Below are 22,158 nucleotides of genomic sequence, written 5' to 3' on the forward strand. Positions count from 1 at the left end.
AATTTCAAATATCTTTCGATCCACCGCATCATCGTTCGCTGTCTTTCCATATAAGTGTGTGTATCCACACTTATAGTCCTTATAAAAGACTTATAATCCCTACATACTCTTACATAAATGTATGTGGATCGGTTAGTATTATTATTTTACAATAACGACTTTGCGTAATATGACAGTACAGAAGGTATATCTGATTTTTAAATACATATTTAACGAGTATTATTTTGGTCCCGACGCGATGATGATTGTTTTCAAATATCGTAGGATCTGCAATACTTATAGGTTTTTTTTTATAAGACCTAATTTGTGTCATACTCTTAAAGAAAACTGAAGGAATTGCGGAAGAGCTTACTCATATTAAGTTTTCACGGAGCCATTACTAGTGGTAGGCTTTTACTGTGACTATTTTTTCAGTGAAGCAGTAATGCATTTCGGTTTTTAAAGTTGGGGCTCCGGTAACAACGTAACACCAGGCGGACCGTGATTTCACGTAAGCAAGAAGTCATCATAACGCCAATGCCACTCGAAGCGTTAATTATATTGTATTACATCTGTAACTCCATCAACCCGTGTTTTACTATTGTTTTGCGCTAGAATTTGGTATTACGGTTTCACCCACCCATATATTCAGACGTTACGGATGACGTGGTCCAATTGGCCCAGTTATCGACATCGGTTCACGGCCGAACTGGAAGAGGCACAGCCAGACCGCTATCTGTCATAGAGAACTGTATTTAAATCCCGTTTGAGGAAAGGCATGGGCCCAATTCCGCTGTTCTGTAGTACGAGAGAGAGATGACCTCTAACCAATCGATCATGTGCGTGATATATGAGGCTCCGGTTGGGTGTGAGGGCTGTAAGGATGAAATCCATCCGGAAAATAACGCCTAGCGTCACGGACGCTCTGACACTTTTATCGTTTTCCTCAACTAAACGAAACTAGAGAGCTTTGCCAGCGTAACCGGGCGTGTGTAATAATAATATACACAGGTCATAGTAGAGGTTGGTTCCCGCGGTTAACACCGAAACCGACTGGTCGTCGAGGTGATAGTCGACAACTCTACATCAGCCATCTCGGTACTGCAGTCCCAGTCAAGCCGTCTCAAGCAGTGCCGCTGGTGTTCCAGAATACCCCGTTGGACCAGACCCAGCCTGCCGCCACCCACCTGGAGAAATTAAGACGAAATCTCAATTGATTTATATATTATGTCTTCCCTGCCTTCAAACCGAAAGGCATCACCTCTCCATAAGAGCCTAATCGCAACCTAATTCTAGTCCTAATCGTGTCATCCCACCACCGGTAATTGAAGTAAAATTTCAATAGATATCCTTAGAAAACGCTTTGGAACAGTCTTCCGCTGCTTATGGCAGAACTGTTCATACAAACAGACTCCAAAGAACCATAAATATGTTACAAAGAACTTTTTGTAAGTTGTAAAATAACAGACGCAAAGATACACGGTAAATACTAATTTAAATGCTACAGGTTGACAGTATTCAGGTTCGTATCTAATGTAATAAAAAAAATGTCAAAGAATCATTACTAGTTGTATCTACAAAGATTACTTACTTTAGAAACTAAGTTTAAGGGTAATGTTGAGAACATAAGTCCTTGCAGCTTATCCGATAGAATAAAATTATGGAGCGAACGGTTACTTGGATTGCGATAAAGAATGGATTGCTTCAGACGATAAAGTTAGAACTTTAAATATGTAAAAAAAAGTACTGGGACTCATTGAGCAATAATCGCCGTCGTAATCTTCTAGAAGGAAAATCTATGAGGCGCCGGAAACAGGTAGGAAATTATTACCTACCTGGCGTGGGTTCGCGCGACACGACCCGCTAGTAAATATGCGAGTTTGTTTTATATTATCACATCCCATCTTTTTTTTTTTTGTAAACTAAGACATAGAAAAACTGCTTTTAAATTTAAATGCTACTGAAAACTTCAAAATCAATTGAGTTATCCTATTTTGTCTGATACACTTTTGTTATTTATAAAATGGCAAATAAGCATACTTTAGAAAAATACGTGGTCGATTTTTTAATTTTATTTAATTAGCTTTTTTACATTTTTCTAATGTGATGTCTGACTGACTGAAGGCCTTAAAGAAAAAAATACTAGGTCTCCTTCAGTCATTGACGCGGTCGTCAGGTCACTGTCTCATCTACAAGTCTGCAGGTTGGGGGTTGTCACTAACAGAAAATGTTTGATACCTTTAAGGGTCATAAGGTTCATTGACATGTCAACTATAAATTAACGTGTATGTATATATAAACAGTTAAGTGCCATTTCTCCTGTGTTTGCTGACAGGGTTTCTTTATATTTATTTTTAGCTTAGTTGTTATAATTGACAAGCTTTAGTGTTAGTGAATAAAATTATTTCTAGAAATAGTCACCATTTTTTTGTTTCTTCTTAATGTCAAAATTAATACTAATTAAAGAGAAAACTGCAATACAAAATTGTTTCTACAATCCATGGTTGAAACACAGTTGTATTCAGCGAAAGATTTCGATTCGCCATCCGGCGCCGGTGTGAACTTCCGCATCTACATAGTTTCCCGATAGCTACGAATATGTCATGGATTTGAAAAAAATTATCTCAAAAGCTTGTGCATTCGTTTGCCTTTGGCTTTTTTGAAAAAAAAAAAAAAAACAAACAAAGAAACATAAGATCCTAGTGATTATTGACACTACGACATTATTTATAAGAAGAGCATGTTGGTAATCTAAATTCTTGTAGAGTATCCGTTCTACACGACCTCTATCGATATAGTGTCATTATATTACTTACCCCATCTTGGTTCGATATTATACGACCCTTCGGCGGCCGTCCTTTTTGTACTTATCTTGCACCCTCCGTGTGAACTCTAGGGCGTTGACTCCCCGAAATAGAGATTCGGCAGGTGGAAGAAATATATAGTTATATAGTCACAGTTTACTCTTTTAGTCTTTATTTTATCGGTTTTTTTTTGATTCGCAACGAATACTGACGGTGTCGATGACTTAATTTTATTTTTATGTTATTTTATTTTTTAGTAATTTTTTTATTGCTTAGAAGGATGGACGAACTCACAGCCCACCTGGTGTTAAGTGGCTACTGGAGCCCATAGACATCTACAACGTAAATGTGCCACCCACCTTGAGATATAAGTTCTAAGGTCCCAGTATAGTTACAACGGCTGCCCCGCCCTTTAAACCGAAACGCATTACTGCTTCACGGCGGAAATAGGCAGGGTGGTGGTACCTACCCGTGTGGACTCACAAGAGGTCTTACCACCAGTATGCGCGTATATATGCGGTTTTGAATTTTAGCGAGAGTATCCGAGTTTTCAGCTAAGTAATGGACAACGATTGGTTTTGCTCATAAAACTTTGCGTTCCGGCTTGCATTGTGAATTAAAGAATCTTGATAATTCATTGATTGTAAATTTGTCATTGAAGCCGGGAATCGTATGTTGGATAAGTTAATTTTGATACTTGTACTTAGATTATATTCAGAGTTACTATTCAGTAAGTCAGTATGGGTAGGTATGATCGTTCTGATTACATCTGTCGCGAAGCAATCATGTGATCCGATACGAAGCGTTGCTTAAAATTTTTTTAAATTTTGCTAGTAACTCAATATCCGCAAGTATCTGACACGTAATAATAACGTAATTACGTTGATAGTTTTAGTTGCTCAAATAGATAGATATGAATCAGACTAATAGAAATAATGTTAATAAAATAAACCCAGAGAATCCCGAGTGAAATCTATTATTCAACTGAAAAAAGTGGAATTAAAGTATCACTCTTAGAGAAAAAAACAGAAGATTCGAACACTACTCCAACGATTTTGGCTGTATCCATAAATAATTCCCGAAAACAGGAAAGCTTCGCTGTGGGTATTTCAAGAGGAAAGTTCCGCGAAAGTCAGAAATCATAACACTATAATCAAAGCTCTCTTAACACCGAAAGCCATTTCCTTTGATCAGATATAATTGTTTCATCAAAAGCTACGTAACGTGTTTCGTTTAAAGTAATGTTTAATAAATAAATTTTCACCATAACATTAAATGGAAATGATTCTTGTTATTGTCTGTATTGCACCTGTTTTTTCAGAATACAAAAAATATATTAATTTAAATATTTTTTATTGCTTTTCCACGTCAAAAGTGAAGTAACTAAATATAAACATAAACACAACTCACTGAGATTAGGTGGTAGATTTAGCGAAGCACTGGTCTTGCTAGGGCAAATGCCACTAAACTCTTTTAAGTTGAGCCCCGTGAGTCCAGTCATGGGGAAGCCGGAATAGCTTCTCGCGGCTACTGGCAGATAGGTACCACATTTTGCTGTGGCGGTGTAGGCTCTCCTCTTGTTCGGTGGCGAAGCCCATAGACATCACGCCTACACCGCTACACACCACATGGCACGGACAGCTTAATTTTACCATATAATAATTGTCCGCTGCTCGAGATCACAAATCAAATAGCCCAGTGAGTTTCTCGCCGGATCTTCTCAGTGGATCGCGATTCCAATCCGGTGATGGATTCAGCGAAGCACTGTTCTTGCTAGGACTAATGCTAGCAAGGCTTCCTAGCCAAGCCCTGTGAGCGTGAGCTAACGTCCGGTGAGGACAATAGTTAGGGAAAATAAAACATCGAATTCAAAACCATTTACATATTTAAATTTGGTTAAAGATTCTAATTGAAAGCCTAAACGAACGCTTTTATAATTAACAAATAATAATTCTACTCGCTGAAAATGAAAAAGTCACTCTAATTTATATAAATCTAAATAAAGGAAATAAGTCGTCGATGACTTAAGGATAAGACGCCCGCCGCGCCTGTTATTAATCTCAGCCAAATCTCGCAGGCAAGTAAGATTTTTTTTTAAATGAAACACTCAGTCGTGTACCCCAATCACTTCCACTATGGAGGAATAAAATCGTATAATATCCGCATAATAATCAAACCCGCAGAAATTGTAATTTGCGCAATAACTATACAATTGAAATATTTTCTGGTGGTAGGACCTCTTGTGAGTCCGTGCGGGTAGGTACCACCATCCTGCCCTTTTTCTATCGTGAAACAGTAATGCGTTTCGGTTTGAAGGGTGGGGCAGCCGTTATAACTATACTTGAGGCCTCAGAGCTTATATCTCAAGGTGGGTGGCGCATTTACGTCGTAGACGTCTATGGTCTCCAGTAACCACTTAACACCAGGTGGGCTGTGAGCTCGTCCACCCACCTAAGCATTATTGCTTTTTTATAAAAGACCTCAAGCTTCAAGAGAGTGGCGAAATTCAAGTTTCAGATGTCTATGGGTTTCATGGTTTGATTTGTTCGTGGTATAGCTGTTCTAAATGTACCTTATCCTAATTAGGAAAGCTCCTTGATTGTACCAAAATTATTAATTCGAGACATTCATCGATTTGATTGATTACTCTTAATTAAAATGTCGGCAATTTTCAAATTCGGGAGACTAATAAATCAGTAACAAGCACCTTAATATGCTGATGAGAATCCTGACAATAAATGAAACATAAAACATAAAAACAATAATTCAAAATAAATAGCATATAAAATTAATAATACAGAATGCTACCTGAAAGATAATAAAAATGACCACTAAAAATAAATGTAATTGTCTTAAAAGAGAAAAAAGCTATAAAGGCATTGGGCCATTAAATAAAAGACGTCCCCGTCTATACTAGACTAAATACTAGAGACTAATGTCCTTTAGGACGGTTATTGGCGCCACGCACTCCCCACATTCTGAGTACGTTGACTCCACACACTTGTATGGCAACATATGTACATATCTATTGCGCACGTGAAACTACATCATTGGGGCTTTACGTTTGTATCTTATTGGTTCTCAAATCGGGGTCGCGAAATTTTACTACATTCTGTTTTCTGTTTAAAAAAAAACTGAGTTTATGTTACGTCATAATCGCGATTGTGTTTTAGTTTTTACTGGTGGTAGAACCTCTTGTGAGTCCGCGCGGGTAGGTACCACCACCCTGCCTATTTCTGCCGTGAAGCAGTAATGCGTTTCGGTTTGAAGGGTGGGGCAGACGTTGTAACTATACTGAGACCTTAGAACTCATATCTCAAGGTGTGTGGCGCCATTTACGTTGTAGATGTTAATGGGTTCCGGTAAACACTTAACACCAGGTGGACTGTAAGCTCGTCCACTCGTCTATAAAAATATTAACCCTTTGAAGTCCATTGTCATTAGACATATAGTCTTTCTTACATCGTATTAGTCTTAGGACCGCAAAGGGTTAACCTAACCTTTACTAATGTCAAACGTATTGCTAAAGTTTATTATTATCATGATAAATATTGTCCTCTAAGGTCCTCTAAGAACTTTGTATTGCCGAAGATTGTATGACTTTATTGCATATATTGAGTTTACTTAGTAGTAGTTCGTAATTACTTTCAAACCGAAATTGTTTCTCATGCGGTCTTATAGTAATAGCCCGAGAGCCCGTGGGATCTACCTGTATGTATTTGACCAGACCTGAATTTTCGTACATTGAGACCCCTATACCTACCATGCATGAGGTGGGGACTCATTAAGCTCAAAGTGGTCGACGCGCCGAGCGCTCAGGTAGGACAGGTACCGATTTTGACGGATTTTAAACCCATTTGACCACGTCTGCCGTTTTGGAATTTTGAAAATATATGATTATTATTATCGGAAAATAAGAATGGCAGACCATTATCGCGCATTTTACTTTGTGGCAGACCACTTTGAAAATGCTAAATTGCATTGAAAATGCAAAATTTTGAAAGTAATTGACTAGATCTGCCATTGATTTAATAATATGTTGTTTATTATAGTCTTAAAAACTTATATTGATCACGGCAGACCTCTACATTGCGTACATACATCAACATATAATAAAATCTTAGCTACTACCCGGCCAGATGTATATTATGTTTTCCGTTCACTGTTTTAGAGGAATATAATTTACTTGCGATTTACTTTCCATATTTTGTGAGTGACTTAATCACCAATGTTCCTGGTAAGTTGATAACAATTCTTTCTCGAACATGTTCAGATGAATTTACGTTCATTTTACAATTTATGTTTTATTTTTGCAGTATTCGATTCAATGGTTGATGAAGACGAGTCGCCTAACGATAAAGATGACTCCGATGATGATGATGATGAATGAAGATTGATATATATATATATATAATATGTAATGCATGCATGATATATTTTTTTAACTGATTTAACACTTTTAAATTTTGTCTTGACGAAATAAAAATGAGGAATTGAATTATTTTTTGATCAGCATTATACCGTATTATTTATAATTATTCCATAAAAAATTCACTTCTTTATTGTCTAACTAATGAAGTTTAGTATATAGAATATAAAAAAATATTAATTTCGGTAAATACATTGCTAAAGTAAATCGCAAGTAAATTATATTCCTCTAAAACAGTGAACGGAAAACATAATATACATCTGGCCGGGTAGTAGCTAAGATTTTATTATATGTTGATGTATGTACGCAATGTAGAGGTCTGCCGTGATCAATATAAGTTTTTAAGACTATAATAAACAACATATTATTAAATCAATGGCAGATCTAGTCAATTACTTTCAAAATTTTGCATTTTCAATGCAATTTAGCATTTTCAAAGTGGTCTGCCACAAAGTAAAATGCGCGATAATGGTCTGCCATTCTTATTTTCCGATAATAATAATCATATATTTTCAAAATTTCAAAACGGCAGACGTGGTCAAATGGATTTAAAATCCGTCAAAATCGGTACCTGTCCTACCTGAGCGCTCGGCGCGTCGACCACTTTGAGCTTAATGAGTCCCCACCTCATGCATGGTAGGTATAGGGGTCTCAATGTACGAAAATTCAGGTCTGGTCAAATACATACAGGTAGAGCCCACGGGCTCTTGGGCTATAAGCCTCAGGCCCGGCAAATACGCAGATTCATAAATTTACCAAGCCCAATTATTCTAGATTAATGTCGATGGAGGACATGTCCTTGTTCAATCAAGGTTTTATCGCCCTCAGTAATTTACGATCTGTTTTTTGGTTATAAGTGAAACCAAAAGTGACTAAATTTGTCGATATTAGTAATATAAAATTTGCCCTAATTTTTGGAGGAAAAAAATTAACGATTTTGTAAATAGTTTTTGATTTTTCTTATGATCTTGACTATTGCCCAACTTTGCCTTCTTTTGTTTTTAATGCAATTTTTTGTCTTTTAGGCCTTTTAGGAATAGATTCATTTTCAATATCTTCTGATTCATCTTTCTCAGAGCCTACTCCGGCGCCTTAGTAAGAATATCGAAAAGAAAAATCGACATTATTACTTTAGCGCGCCAGATAGGGTACCGGTAACCTTAATAGCAGTCAACGTGTTAATAATTCAAAGGACTCTTTTTATTTTTCTATAACCGATCGCATAGATCCTTATTACATTAGAATCGATCACAATATAAAGGTGTTGAATTTGAAAAGTTCAAACCATGGAGTGCGAGATTTATCACAGTAACCTACATCTAAAACACTCCGTAAACGAGATCACACCTCCCTGTAGATTAACTTCGGTAGAATATGAAAGTCTTGATAACTCGAAAGCGGATAACAAATCGCCTGTGCGCCAGTAAACGGGCGATACGTATCAACAAACAGACTCGTGCTTAAATGGTTAATAACGTTCGCATGACGTATGGATAATCGAAAGTGAAAATAAGGAACTTGTTGCTTTGATTTTAGCTTTAATTAAAATCACTATATCGTGGAGTGAAATAGTATTTGGTTTAAGCGACATTTTTGCAATGTCACACAAGTGCCATTTAACGTTTAAAAATTGGAAAAAATATTAAAACAAAAAAAAACTTAAATATTTTATGAACAGATATGAGTAGAAGGGTTATTTTGATAATATCCTGAAAAGCACCCTACGCTTTTTTTACAATAAAATATTTTTTTCTTACACTACTTTTTTTATTTAAATTAATTAAAATTTATTTTCTATTTTTTAGTTGGATTTTCTATAAAAGCGTATTTTTTTAGTTTTTTTAAAATATTATTTCTTTTTCATTTTTTAGTTGAATTTCAATATTTTAATTTTTTTTATATATATTGAATTGTCATCGGTCCGTAATAAGTATGCCGAATTTCGACTTAATCCGACGTTTTGAAGGGGGTCAAAATCATGTTCAAAGATTCTGTTACATACTAACACACATACGTCTGAAGCTAATAAAAGTGTATTAATAAAATCATCAAATCTTTTGCTAAATGAAGAATAATGATGAAGGCGGATGGGATAAGTATAAAAAATTACCTAGGAAACAAGTTATAATCAAATTTAAACGTCACTAAATAAATCATGACCGGCGCCGTCCTTGTCCGGCGCTGCTTACCGGCGGTCAATTTAAAAAGTTTTCTCTGTTGTGAAAATTGCAATTTCCATTTTAAATACTAGGCCCCTGTATGTATGGTTTCTCTCTCGTTCGACGACCCACATTGCACGTCATCCGTGAAGCCATCGAATTATTGATGTCCACACTGACTCGTTTTCCATATACAACATAATTTTTAATGCCTCTAAATTTTTATACTTTTCGTAACGTATTTACCACGTTGGCCATTGTTGTTACATTGAATGAACCATCAACTGATTTAATGACGATTCTTGTAATATATATTTTTTGCCTTACATGAATGGTAGCTCACGGCTCACAAGTACAGTATATTATTATGATTATCGACTTGAGAGATAATATTGGAGCCTTATTTCCATTTTGAATGGGTGGCGCGTTTACACTTACTCTTTAACACCAGTATATTTTAATTAGGATATCATGAGTGTTGATCGAAGCAATAAAAATTAAATACACATAATGCATTTTGTATGCTAGACTTAATTGAACAAAAATTGTTAAAAACGATTGTGATATTCAACAATTAAACATAATAGAGATTTAATCGTAAGATTGATTTTTATTAATGTAAATCTGTTTTCTCATCTTGACAATTGGAACTTTTTTTTCTTTTTGTTTCCTACCTATGCTCGAGAGGCTATTTGACCAGAAGGTCAAACTCTTCGCCTCGCGCAGAAGAGAATCTTCGCTTCGCAGAATCAACCGCCGGGTCGGTAACGCGACCCACTAAGAAGATTCGGCGAGAAACTCAGTGGGCTGTGTCTATGGGTTAATTTACGCGTCGAGCCCTTCGTCGCGAGCGACAGGTTCGGCGGGGACGGTGACTGGGGGGGGAGCTTTATAATGAAAAAAAAAACGATTTATTAAAAATCTATTACTATATTTAATTTTCTCACATTGCGTCGCACACAAGTTAATTTCTTGGGGAAGTATAATTTTGCAATTCACATAAAGATCTTGTACTATAGGATGAAGATGTCTTTATTAAATTATAAAAAGCGTTGTGTTGAGAATCATTAGTCGCGGACGTTTCGGCGGCGAAATGAACACAATGGACGGGTTCCGGAGTGCTTTTCCGTACGATCGGATCGTTCGGAATAATGTTTCGACTGGAACGCGGCTCAGTAAATCATTTAGTCGTTTCAATCAAATCACTAACGTTTCACGTGAGTTGAAATCGAATAGACCCGGTTTTATGTGAATACGGTTTTACTCTTTTGTCTGCGATGATGTATTCATGAAGCCCGATGTCCGATTCTAATGGTCTGTTTTGATGTTTTGACTTAATTGTTCACCTTTTAAACAAAGTAAAGGCAGGTCACACAAATACGTATGTAGATGCAACTAAAAGACACCAAAAGTCAACTCACATGCCCATCTTAGCTTAGCCCGTTTTTCCATTATTATTTTTAAAGTTAAATAGTTGGTTGAAAGTATTTCAATCCGATTGAATCGTCGATGATTCATGTAGTTTCGATGAAGACATTAGTCACGATTTGTATAAAGAAAGACGATTCCGAAAATAGTATAACTCCTTCTCGTGATGTTGAAACGATGGAGAATATTACAATAAAGTTTTATACAGATGGTTCACTTTGATACTGTAGTATACCATACTTCGACAAACGAAGTTCGACGACTTTCTACGAAACTTGTAGTAGTAATGTGGTATAAACAAATGAAAAATTGTGGTTTTATATCACAAACGTTGTGAATTTTTTAAACTCTTTTAAAATTCACGATTCGCTGTGACCAGCGCGAAATATTGTACAATTCTTCCAAATTACCCCCCTCCTGAACTACGTAGATAATTCCGGTAACCTTCGCAATAAACGTCACAGAGTTTCGCCTTCGTTCGGTAAACAAAGCCACAATTACTTATTTTATGTCGTAATTAAAATATTTATCAGCGCAAAACTTTTTAATATCCTTTGTTTTGATGCTGTTTGATGAGTTTGTCTGTTTATCCATAGTATGTGCTATGCTTCCAGGTTTGATAGGTCAAGGCCATCTTTACTATGATGCTACATCCAATAGGCCGTTTTTTTTTCTCGCCTATGCTGATGGATAGCCTTGAGAAGCTTTGCCTTAACGTGTAGGTGAGCTCACGGGGCTCAAAGTGTTGCTAATACTGGCCGTAGCAAGAGTAGTGCTTCGCAGAATCTACCACCGGATCGAAATCGCGACCCACTGAGAAGATCCGGCGAGAAACTCAGTGGGCTGTGTCTATGGGTTAATTTACTCGTCGAGCCCTTCGTCGCAAGCGATGGGTTCGGCGAGGACGGTGACCGGTGCTTGAGGTACCTAAAAGCACCGTTAATGGATCGGGAAATAGGCCGTGGGTAATTGGTTAGTGCTTGTCTTACATTTGGCGATTGGTTCGTCGGTACACTGGGTTCATCATATCGAAGAATTTCATACGAAAACGTTTTCAAAGGCGTTTCCGTCTTCCGAGTTTATTAATGAATGGACAAGGAAGTTTTCCTTCTGTACGCTTCCATTCTCGACAGATCTCGCGTGAGTCACACGTCGAAGAGTGTCAGATGACATTGAGCCCGGTTTATTTAGGACACGTCAAGGCGTGCAACATATGTCTGCGACCTCGGAATCTCCGCTTTCTGATGTTTGATGCGGTACTGAGATTAATTAAATATTTAAGTTTTTTTTTTTTCATGTAACTAATGTTACTACTAAACTAACTATAAGTCGTCGTGGCCTAAAGGATAAAACGTCCGGTGCAATTGTATCTAGCAATGCAACGAATCCCGCAGGCGGGTACCAATTTTTCTGATGAAATATGTACTTAGCAACTTGACTTCCACGGTGAAGGAATAACATCGTGTAATAAAAATGAAACCCGCAAAATTATAATCTGCGTAATTACTGGTGGTAGGACCTCTTGTGAGTCCGCACGGGTAGGTACCACCACCCTGCCTATTTCCGCCGTGAAACAGTAATACGTTTCGGTTTGAAGGGCGGGGCAGCCGTTGTGACTATACTGAGACCTTCGAACTTATATCTCAAGGTGAGTAGCGCATTTACGTTGTAGGTGTCTATGGGCTTCAGTAACCACTTAACACCGGGTGGGCTGTGAGCTCGTCCAACCATCTAAGCAATAAAAAAAACTAACCGATAGTTTTTAACGAACCTTTTCTACATAGCTTCCACCTGTGAATTAGGTTTAGAACAATATGAATATCAAAACCTACTCGTTTTTTGAGCTATAATTTTAATAAATTACTTTAGTTTACGTTTAAGTCTCCACAATATTTAGAATATGTTTAAAATTAAAATTTATTTAGGACCGTTGTGATTTGAAACGAAAAAGCGACACTTAAAAGAGACAACATAATATACTAATAGGATTTAGCCTGCAATCGAATGAGATGGAATGTTTTTGAAGCTTTCACTTTTATACCTCGTGCGAAATGCACACATGTTTTTTTATATCTCTTATTTACTTTGGGTATAATTTTGGTTACTTTTGTCAGTCGTACTATATGTTGAAATTCACTCGTTGGCTTCGATCCAAGATTTTTACTGACTGTGTTTTTAATAGAGTGCTACTTTTCGTTTGATATAATGTATGTACGTACTGAATGGAGAAAATAGGTAAGGTAATATCGCAAATACATTAGACAACATTTTTGATGATCAAACATAATCATTGATACAGGAATAATTAAAATTTCTATCATGAATCGTGAAGTACTGAAATCTATGTGAAAAAATAATGTATTTATAATTTTGAAGGACAAAATCGAAAATACGTAATGTTTTTTTTTTAATGCTTATATGGGTGGACGAGCTTAGCCCACCTGGTGTTAAGTGGTTAGTGGAGCCCGTAGACATCTACAACGTAAATGCGCCAACCACCAGGACCGTGAGATTTAAGTTCTAAGGTCTCAAGTATATATATATATAGATCTGAATCGAATAATATGAAAGTACTTAAGGCATTTATGGTATCGTAGGCACGATGAAGTGACCAAAACACTTACGACCAATCTCGACTTAATATATTTTTTACAGCAGCTTATAACTTGTCTGATGTACAATCTGTATATAACAACAAATTGATACTTCACGTTACGCACTTAGGGACTTAATCCTAATATTTATAAAATAAAGAGAAACAATGGTCTAAAATTGATTTTAACGATCGTTTAACCACGAAAACTGTAAAGTATTTGAAATGTAACGTAAAATAAAAATAATTGACCCCACAATACACGATCAATGACGAAACCCTCTAAAGATTGTTAATAGTGAGTTGAGCCAAACGAAGGATGCATTGGTTTGAGTTGTGATCAATCAAATTAGTTCTACAAATACGGTACCCCGGGACTTGTCAACATTGACCCTCTATTATAAGATAGAGGATCAAACATATCTACTTCGTGCAAACAAAACCTGATGCTTCAATGGACTGTGCCAAAAGCACTGATGCCAGCCAATCTTAATGCATCTTGTCTGTAAATACAACTTATGTCTAAAAATCCAAAATTCTAATAACAACTACGATTGGGGCTCAGTAAAATTTTGCGTGACTCTCTTATTCAGTCAATAGTTTTATCCAACTAAGAATTAGTAATGTTATAAAATAAAATAAATAAATAAATGACGTTCCCAAATTTCTGGAAAATTCTGTATGTTTTATGAAACTTGAAGTAGAATTTTTTTATTTTTTTATTGCTTAGATGGATGGACGAGCTCACAGCCCATCTGGTGTTAAGTGGTTACTGGAGCCCATAGACATCTACAACGTACATGCGCCACCAACCTTGAGATATAAGTTCTAAGGTCTCAGTATAGTTACAACGGCTACCCCACCCTTCGAACCGAAATGCATTACTGCTTCACGACGGAAATAGGCGGGGTGGTGGTACCTACCCGTGCGGACTCCCAAGAGGTCCTACCACCAGTGAAATATACCAGTAAAATCGCTTCACTATTATATTTTATGCCTTAGGGTCATAGTATTTGATCGTTGTCACCAGTGTGCTTAGTGCGAGTTTCTTAACGTTCTCGATAACGTAAAAGTTAACCTAATTTTGTATGCAATTGGAACAGCGCCCCTAGCGGCAAACGTACGCAAGCGATCCCATTCCATACAAATATGAGCTAACTTTTACGCTATCGAGAACGTTAAAAAACTCACGCTAAGCACACAGGTTAGAGCCCCGTGAGTTCACCTACTCGTTCGGTAACGCTGGCATAGCCCTCTAAGTCTACCAGCATATCGACGCTTGAAAGGCAAACGTGACTAAGCGACAATAACTGCTTTGTACATAAATGATAGACAATAACCATATTCGATGCGCAAAAAATATATATTTCTAGGTCTATTAAAATCATTTCAATCCTACAGCTACTAACTAAATTCTACTACAGCTAGATTCGTTAAAATAAATTTTGTTTTCAGGTATTTCAACTTTAAATTAGTCTACTGTAAAGATCACGCATTGTCGCTTAGTCACGTTTGCCTTTCAAGCGTCGATATGTAGAAAAAAATAATCTTATTGTCCTATTGCCTATTGCTTATTAGTGGCACTAATCTTTTCACAACAAAAGTAACGACAAATTTGAGTGTAGCGTTATAAATGAAATATGTATTTTAAATATACCTTCTCTGTTTGTTTTAGGTGACTGGAAATCGGGATCGAGTCAGCCAGCAGATCCAGACGAAACTCGGCGACTACCATCTAGCGCAATGCTTCATCGACGACCCGAGCAAGTCAATCGGCATCTGCGCCGAGCCCCCCAGTCCTGCTCCATGTGAGTACTGCTTGTTCTCATGTAAAGGCGTGACTAGATACGACGTGAGTTTCGGCCAAATTCTGCCCAAGGTCAACCGTCATTACTTCTAGTTCGTACAAATCTATGGATCTACTCTCGGCGAAATACGTGTTCTGGCCGCGCCTTAAAATCGTATATTTCAAGTAATTTCATTCAATTGGCAGTGATGGTGTAGACTTCTGAAGTGTACCCTGCCTATGAGAATAATAACCAAGTCGACCTTATCAATATTTTAGAAAATAAAGTAATGAAAAATACAAATTAACAAGATTAAGAAAAAAAAACGTGTGGGACTCTAATTATTTTGTCGTTTCATTACCTCAGTTCTGTTATCTGTAAATTAGTAATCTACATCATTTCGTGTGAAAAGCTGTTAAACAAAAACAAAACAGTATTCCAGTCTCTAGTTTCATCCATCAAAAAGCCATAATATGAAGTGTAAATAGAAGACAGAAGTTTCGAACCTACGTCTGAAAGCCGGTCCCGTGACGCAAGCGCGTGGTTCGAGGAATCGAAATACCTTTTAAAACGATTCATAAGAAAACAAACAGATAACTTACAATCGCAATAATAATTGAAGCGAACTTCGATTTTTTTTATTGCTTAGATGGGTGGACGAGCTCACAGCCCACCCGGTGTTAAGTGGTTATAATAGTTTTAAAAAACTAACAAAATACGCTTTTATAGAAAAATTCAACTAAAAAATAGAAAATAATTTTTAATAAATTTGAAATAAAAATAGTGTAAGAAAAAATGTAGTAGTAGTTATAAATATTTTATGAACAGATATGAGTAGAAGGGTTATATTGATAATATCCTGAAAAGCATCCCACGCTTTTTTACAATAATATCATTTTTTCTTACCTTATTTTTAATTCAAATTTATTAAAATTTATTTTCTTTTTTTGTTGGATTTTCTATAAAAAGCGTATTTTGTTAGTTTTTTTAAACTATTATTTATTTTTACGCTGTCATCGTTGTTCATAGTAATCACAAGGTGAGTACCGTCACCCAACTTGAAATAAGAGGCCTCAAACGGTATTATTCTATATCTATAACCATTCCAGAAATTAATATTGTTATCACGTTGGCGTAATTGTATAAAGCAATATTAATAAGTTTTGTTCGTTTATCCGTACCTCGCTTATTGTATGGAGCTGAAGCTTTGTGCAGTCGTAATCGGTTAGGTTAGGTCTCCTTCGGAGGCGTTCGGGCAGCTGTTAGCAAATCCCACCCCTCCTGGCTGAGCCTTTGCTCGCCCACCTGTCCTGGTGAAACTGGAAAGGCCTCCGGGCCACCAGTAATCCTTCAATCATCAAAAACATTGTCGTAATTGGATCGTCAGGGAAGGTTACTGGCACAGTAGCGGCAAAATAATATAGATGGCAAAGGTCTTAACAAATAAAAAGTGGCCTTGAAAAAAAAAACCATACATTTTTTTAAGCACAATCTGACAGACAGTCAAGCCTTTCCGTCCATTGTTACCAATACGTTTTATATCCGGATCGTATCCGACGAAGTAAGTTTTCCTTTGAAGTTTGATCGTTTCGATTTAAAAGGATACTTCGAAGACGAATAGTTCTGGAGTGAAACTTACGTCATAAAGTTGCTCACCTTTCATTCTCGTAAAACGCTATCTGTTTGGGTACGTACCCGTGAATTCCCGGTTTTATCTGTTTATTATCGTGTGCAGCAGATGAGTCTACTTGATGTGATGTTGTCACCAGAGTTACCATTATGTTCAGTACTCACACACACATATGTATTTTCTAATGAAATACGTACTCGATAAATGTTCTCACTATTGACTTCCACGGTGAAGGAATAAATAACATCGTATAATAAAAATGAAACCCGTATAATTTGCGTAATTACCGTGGTAGGAACTCTTGTGAGTCCGCGCGGGTAGCTACCACCACCCTGCCTATTTCTGCCGTGGATCAGTAATGCGTTTCGGTTTGAAGGGTAGGGAAGCCGTTGTACCTATACAGAGATATTAGAACTTATATCTCAAGGTGAGTGGCACATTTACGTTGTAGATGTCTATGGGCTCCAATAACCACTTAACACCAGATGGGCTGTGAGCTCGTCCACCCAACTAAGCAATAAAAATATTGTAGTTAATTTCAATACTTAGTTCTTTAATTAGTTTATATAATTCTTTGCGTTAGAAATAAACAATATATGATTGTTACGTGGAACATGATTTGCCACTTTCCAGGTAGAAATTAATGAAAGGAGAATACGGGATAATACGTTTAGGTCACGATTAACGTGAGCGGACTCAAATAATATCTGGAATTCATTTATTTAGTTTTTGTGTAAAATAACACTTGATTTCGTTGTGTTAAAGCTTAATTTCCGATAAATTCATCGAACCGTACATGAGCGTTCGGATCAAATGAAGATCAAAAAGAGATACCGGAACGAAAAGGAAGCCAGTAAAAAGTTCTATCTACCGAGATTATACGCAGCGGAGATAATTTCGCTGAGACATTACCATAACAAAAGACTAGGTTATTTGATACGCCCCCGAACATCCCCGTAGCTACTTTAGTCATCCTTGAATATTTCAGGTGCGACCTCCCCCGAGTGGATATCCGATATTTTTTCGCGGCCGAGACCGCTCGTTTTGCATAATGGCCAATCCGGCTACATTTAGTCTTTTGCGTCACGCAATGCACCTCTGACAAACTCGCGTATGGCTTACTGTTTTTTTTATTATTATTGTTGAAGTGAAATTTCTTTATCGACGTAGCGAGGAAAAAACGTATGTAACGTTTTTCGGTTACGCGCCATGTTTATTTTATTTCTATTTAGTTTGTTATCAACAGATGTCGCTGCACGTAAATTCAACAATTCCTGAATCGCGGTGACGAGATGTTACACAGTTGATAGATGTTCTCGTATTTCTCTTGCTAAATCATACCTACCTGGCGTCAGGATACAGTGATCATGCAGGTGGCTCCCCCGGGGTGCGGCTGCTCCATTGCACTGCGCAGTGGTTGACCCTTGCGATTACTTTTATATTTTATAAGTTCCACTTCTACCGTGTGTGACTTGCACACACACTTTTTTTTGTAAACTGTTATTATTAATGTAAAGTCTTCTAATTTTAAAGGGAGTCTTAAAATCGAAAGCATAAAATATTCACAAGGCAAATTTGAAACTTGGTATTTGAATTTCAAATTTCTTCCACACCTCAATAAGACGCAAACTAGATATTTATAATATCATGCTGATAGGCCGTTTGTTAAGTGTGATCATTCTTACAAATAATTCCGTTTATTATTTAAATGTAACGAGTGCTCTGCTCAAACTCACAGTGTTCTTATAAAGCATGTAATATATTTTTAAACTCAATGCCATCTTCGGACCAAAACGGTTCTAAGTGACCTTCTTTAAAACTGTCTCGAAAAAACAGCACGTTAATCTCGACAACGGTTGAACTAAATATATATTTTTTAAGTGATTTTATGACCTGGTAACTCAGACCTTTAAGTCATGTCTTATTTTAATTTATATTTATATTTTTATGAAAAATGGATATTATGGAGTGAAATGAAATGAAGATGATTAATTTGAGAGATTAATCAACTGGGATGAAATTAAATGAAATGAAATGGGATGAAATATAATCTCAGTAAAATGGTGGTCATTTACTGAGATTTTTTCAGTGGACTTTTTGGAGGATCCCGAGAAGTTATGTCCAGCGGCTTTGTTTCATTTTCCCACATTTGTGCACTTTCACAGATATTAAACAGTTAATAAACCGTCATTATTACACATTTAAACCCGCAGAAACACTAAATAGATAAAATAAAACAAATTATACAACTTCACTCCTCGCGTTCCCGCCAAAAAGTCCAACTAAATATATAATGAAAGAGTACTTAAATACCCTCTTCTTTATTAGTAGTACCCTCTTCTTCTTTGTTCTTCTATAGTTTGGCGAACAAGAACTAGTCTTTGGAAATAAAGTTAGGTTAACATCACTACATAGTATAAAACAAAGTCGCTTTCTCTGTCCCTATATCTGTATGTCTCTATGTGTGCTTAAATCTTTAAAACTACACAACGGATTTTGATGCAGTTTTTTTTATAGATAGAGCGATTGAAGAGGACGGTTTATATGTATTATAACATCCATTAAAGAGTGTTTAAATCAATAATAAATTACAGTTTCCGAAGCGAAGCGAGGGCGGGTCGCTAGTATTTAATACACAACGTATATTTGTTTCGATCGAGAATGGTGTCCAAAAAAATATTCGAATTGAAACCTTTGCACTGTATAATCGAAACTAAGGTCAAAATCGTTCTATCTAATTGAAAATTTAAATGAACGACGTATGTACGTGTAGCAAATTTATATTCTCATTAACAACTTTACGTCTCATACAAATTTCGAACGTATCACTCGAGAACAATTATGTGTCCTGAATTCGGCCTCGAACTACGATGTCCTTGTTACCCTATTAACACGTTTACTGCCGTGTCGGTCACCGGTGCCCTACGCGGCGCACTGAAGTAACTATATTGATTTCTGTTACTAAGTTCTTTTGTTCGTTAATGTATATTTTAGTCTTTTAAGTCTCTTATAAATAAATACATTCTCAGTATTTTCTGATTCATCTTTCTCAGGGTCTATTAGATATTCCGGCGCCTTAATAAGATGATCGAAGAGAGAAATCTTCATTATTACTTCTGTGCGCCATGTAGGGTACCGGTGACCTACACGGCAGTCAAAGGGTTAAACAGAACTAACTCCTTAAATAGAGTAACATGTTTGCAATACGTTCTTTTAATTTGATCCTCTTTATTTGCTTACTTATTGCTAGTAACCTCAAGGGGTTATGCTTCTTCATCGGACGGGTAGGTGAGCTCACGGGGCTCAGACTTTGGTAACACTAGCCCTTTAGCAAGAGCATTTTTTTCTAGACTCATTTCTCATTTCTATATACAATAGGTTTTCCTCAGAAGCTCAAGGTTAACGTTTACGATTTTCCTTGTACGTGCATTACTTGTTGATTGTTAACATTTCTTAAATAATAAAAATAATAAATTAACAGAATATTTGAAATTTTGAAATTTTTTAATATGTTATTATTTCTAACAATAGAATATTTTCGTATCCTTCAACACGTGAACATCCAATTATTATTGTAGTTTTTTATTAACACTAGATTTGAGTGTTTGACGGTACTGAATTATTTTGTTTAAATCTTTTTATGCATTTGAATCATCTGAATATTCACAAAGTATAATTTATTTAATCACTGAAAAGATCGGGCGAAAAACTTCTCACTTTATTTTCAATATTTACATTTATGATATGAATTTGCAACTAACCCTATACGTTTTAATACTTAACAATGACACTAAATGATAATAGTTAGGTCTTAAAAGTGTAAATAACTTTAATCGTGTAGAAATGCGAGTATGCATGCCCTCAGGAAGCCTCATAAAACCGTTACCCCCCTATAAAAACAGGGTAATGATGATTCCGTCAGGGGGAAATAATTGTAAGACATCCCATAAAGTAGCCGGCTGTCGCCCTGTTTTACGATGCCGAAGGATCCTGCTCTGAACTCATAATTATACGCTTTAGCACTGTTTAAGTTGCACTTTGATGTGGAGTAATTATACAAATGCAGAATGAATTGTTAATAAGGTCCAAGGTAGCTGAAGGTTCGAATATATCCATTATAATTTGTGGAACTATTCATGGAATATTTTAAATGATGTTTCCATCACTTTTCTAATTGATAATGACATCGATATGTGGGTGAATCTTTGTTAGGTTTGGCTCATTAAATTTGTCTTAACGACTAAATGTTTGAATGTAAATCGATATTTTTCTTTCAAGGCATATTTCTGTTTGCGAAGCGTTCCTTTACTAGGAAAATTACAAAAGAAAAATCTACCTATTTCCCAGAACCTTGTTATTATAGTCTTTACGTAGACTACATGAATTTTGTTAACGTCAAATTGGTCTGTTGTAACCTATGCCTCGTGGGCGTTTCTTGTGACCGGCTTACGACCTTTCTGTAGACGGAGGTTCTAATTTCACCTCGCCGCATCTGACATGACAGCTCACGCTTCACCGCTTCCGTTGGTAAAAGAAAAAAATATCCCAGAAGACATATCGAACTACGTAACAAGATGTTGCTTAAGTTACCCTACGCAAGTTTTGTTTACGCTAATTTCGTGCGTCGAAGGTGCGCGGCTTTATTGGATTATCTTCATGAAATATCAATCAAGGCGTTTCTTGACTGAACGTCTAGTACAATATTATTGTATTAATTTTTTTGCTTAGATGCGTTGACGAGCTCATAGCCCGCCTGGTGTGTACTGGTTACTGGAGATCATAGACATCGACGACGTAAATGCGCTACCAACCTTGACATATAAGTTCTAAGGTCTCAAGTATAGTTACAACGGCTGCCCCACCCTTCAAACCGAAACACATTACTGCTTCACGGCAGAAATAGGTAGATTGGTGGTACCTCCCGCGCGGATTTACAAGAGGTCCTATTGTACCCACCAGTAATTACGCAAATTATAAATTTGCGGGTTTTATTTTTATTACACGATGTTATTCCTTCACCGTGGAAGTCATTATGAACATATTTGGTTCGTATAATTTGCAAGCGTTCGATATGATTTCGTCGTAATTACGTGACGTATTGCTTCAGTTTATGTTGTGAATGAATCCCGTCAGCGTTATTCGTGAAGGATCGCTCGCTCTAGGAATTCAGAGCTAAGAGTTCTCTAAAATGACGTCATTCTTTGGTGTTGTATTTTCCCAGTTCGTGACGTAGGTTCAAAGTCCGATTGCCTATACGCAGATTCACGTGCTGGTTGTTTACGTCTCGGTACAGAAGCGTGGCTTAGATTTTTCATTGGGCGTACACGTACATACCTTGTTTTGTAGGCG

The 22,158-nt window shown here is 36.6% G+C and overlaps 1 protein-coding gene across 7 annotated transcripts in view; it reads left to right on the forward strand.

The window, feature by feature from the left end:
* Window positions 1-22,158, forward strand: part of LOC119629496 (AF4/FMR2 family member 3) — a 317,469-nt gene that overhangs the window by 190,702 nt on the left and 104,609 nt on the right. For all 7 annotated transcript variants that reach the window (XM_062672111.1, XM_062672112.1, XM_038015465.1 and 4 more), the window contains one exon: window positions 15,068-15,200. In XM_062672111.1, the coding sequence (XP_062528095.1) occupies window positions 15,068-15,200 (133 nt within the window). The remainder of the gene's footprint in view (window positions 1-15,067; window positions 15,201-22,158) is intronic.

Source organism: Bombyx mori, chromosome 14, assembly GCF_030269925.1.
Source record: "Bombyx mori chromosome 14, ASM3026992v2".
Taxonomy (NCBI): domain Eukaryota; kingdom Metazoa; phylum Arthropoda; class Insecta; order Lepidoptera; family Bombycidae; genus Bombyx; species Bombyx mori.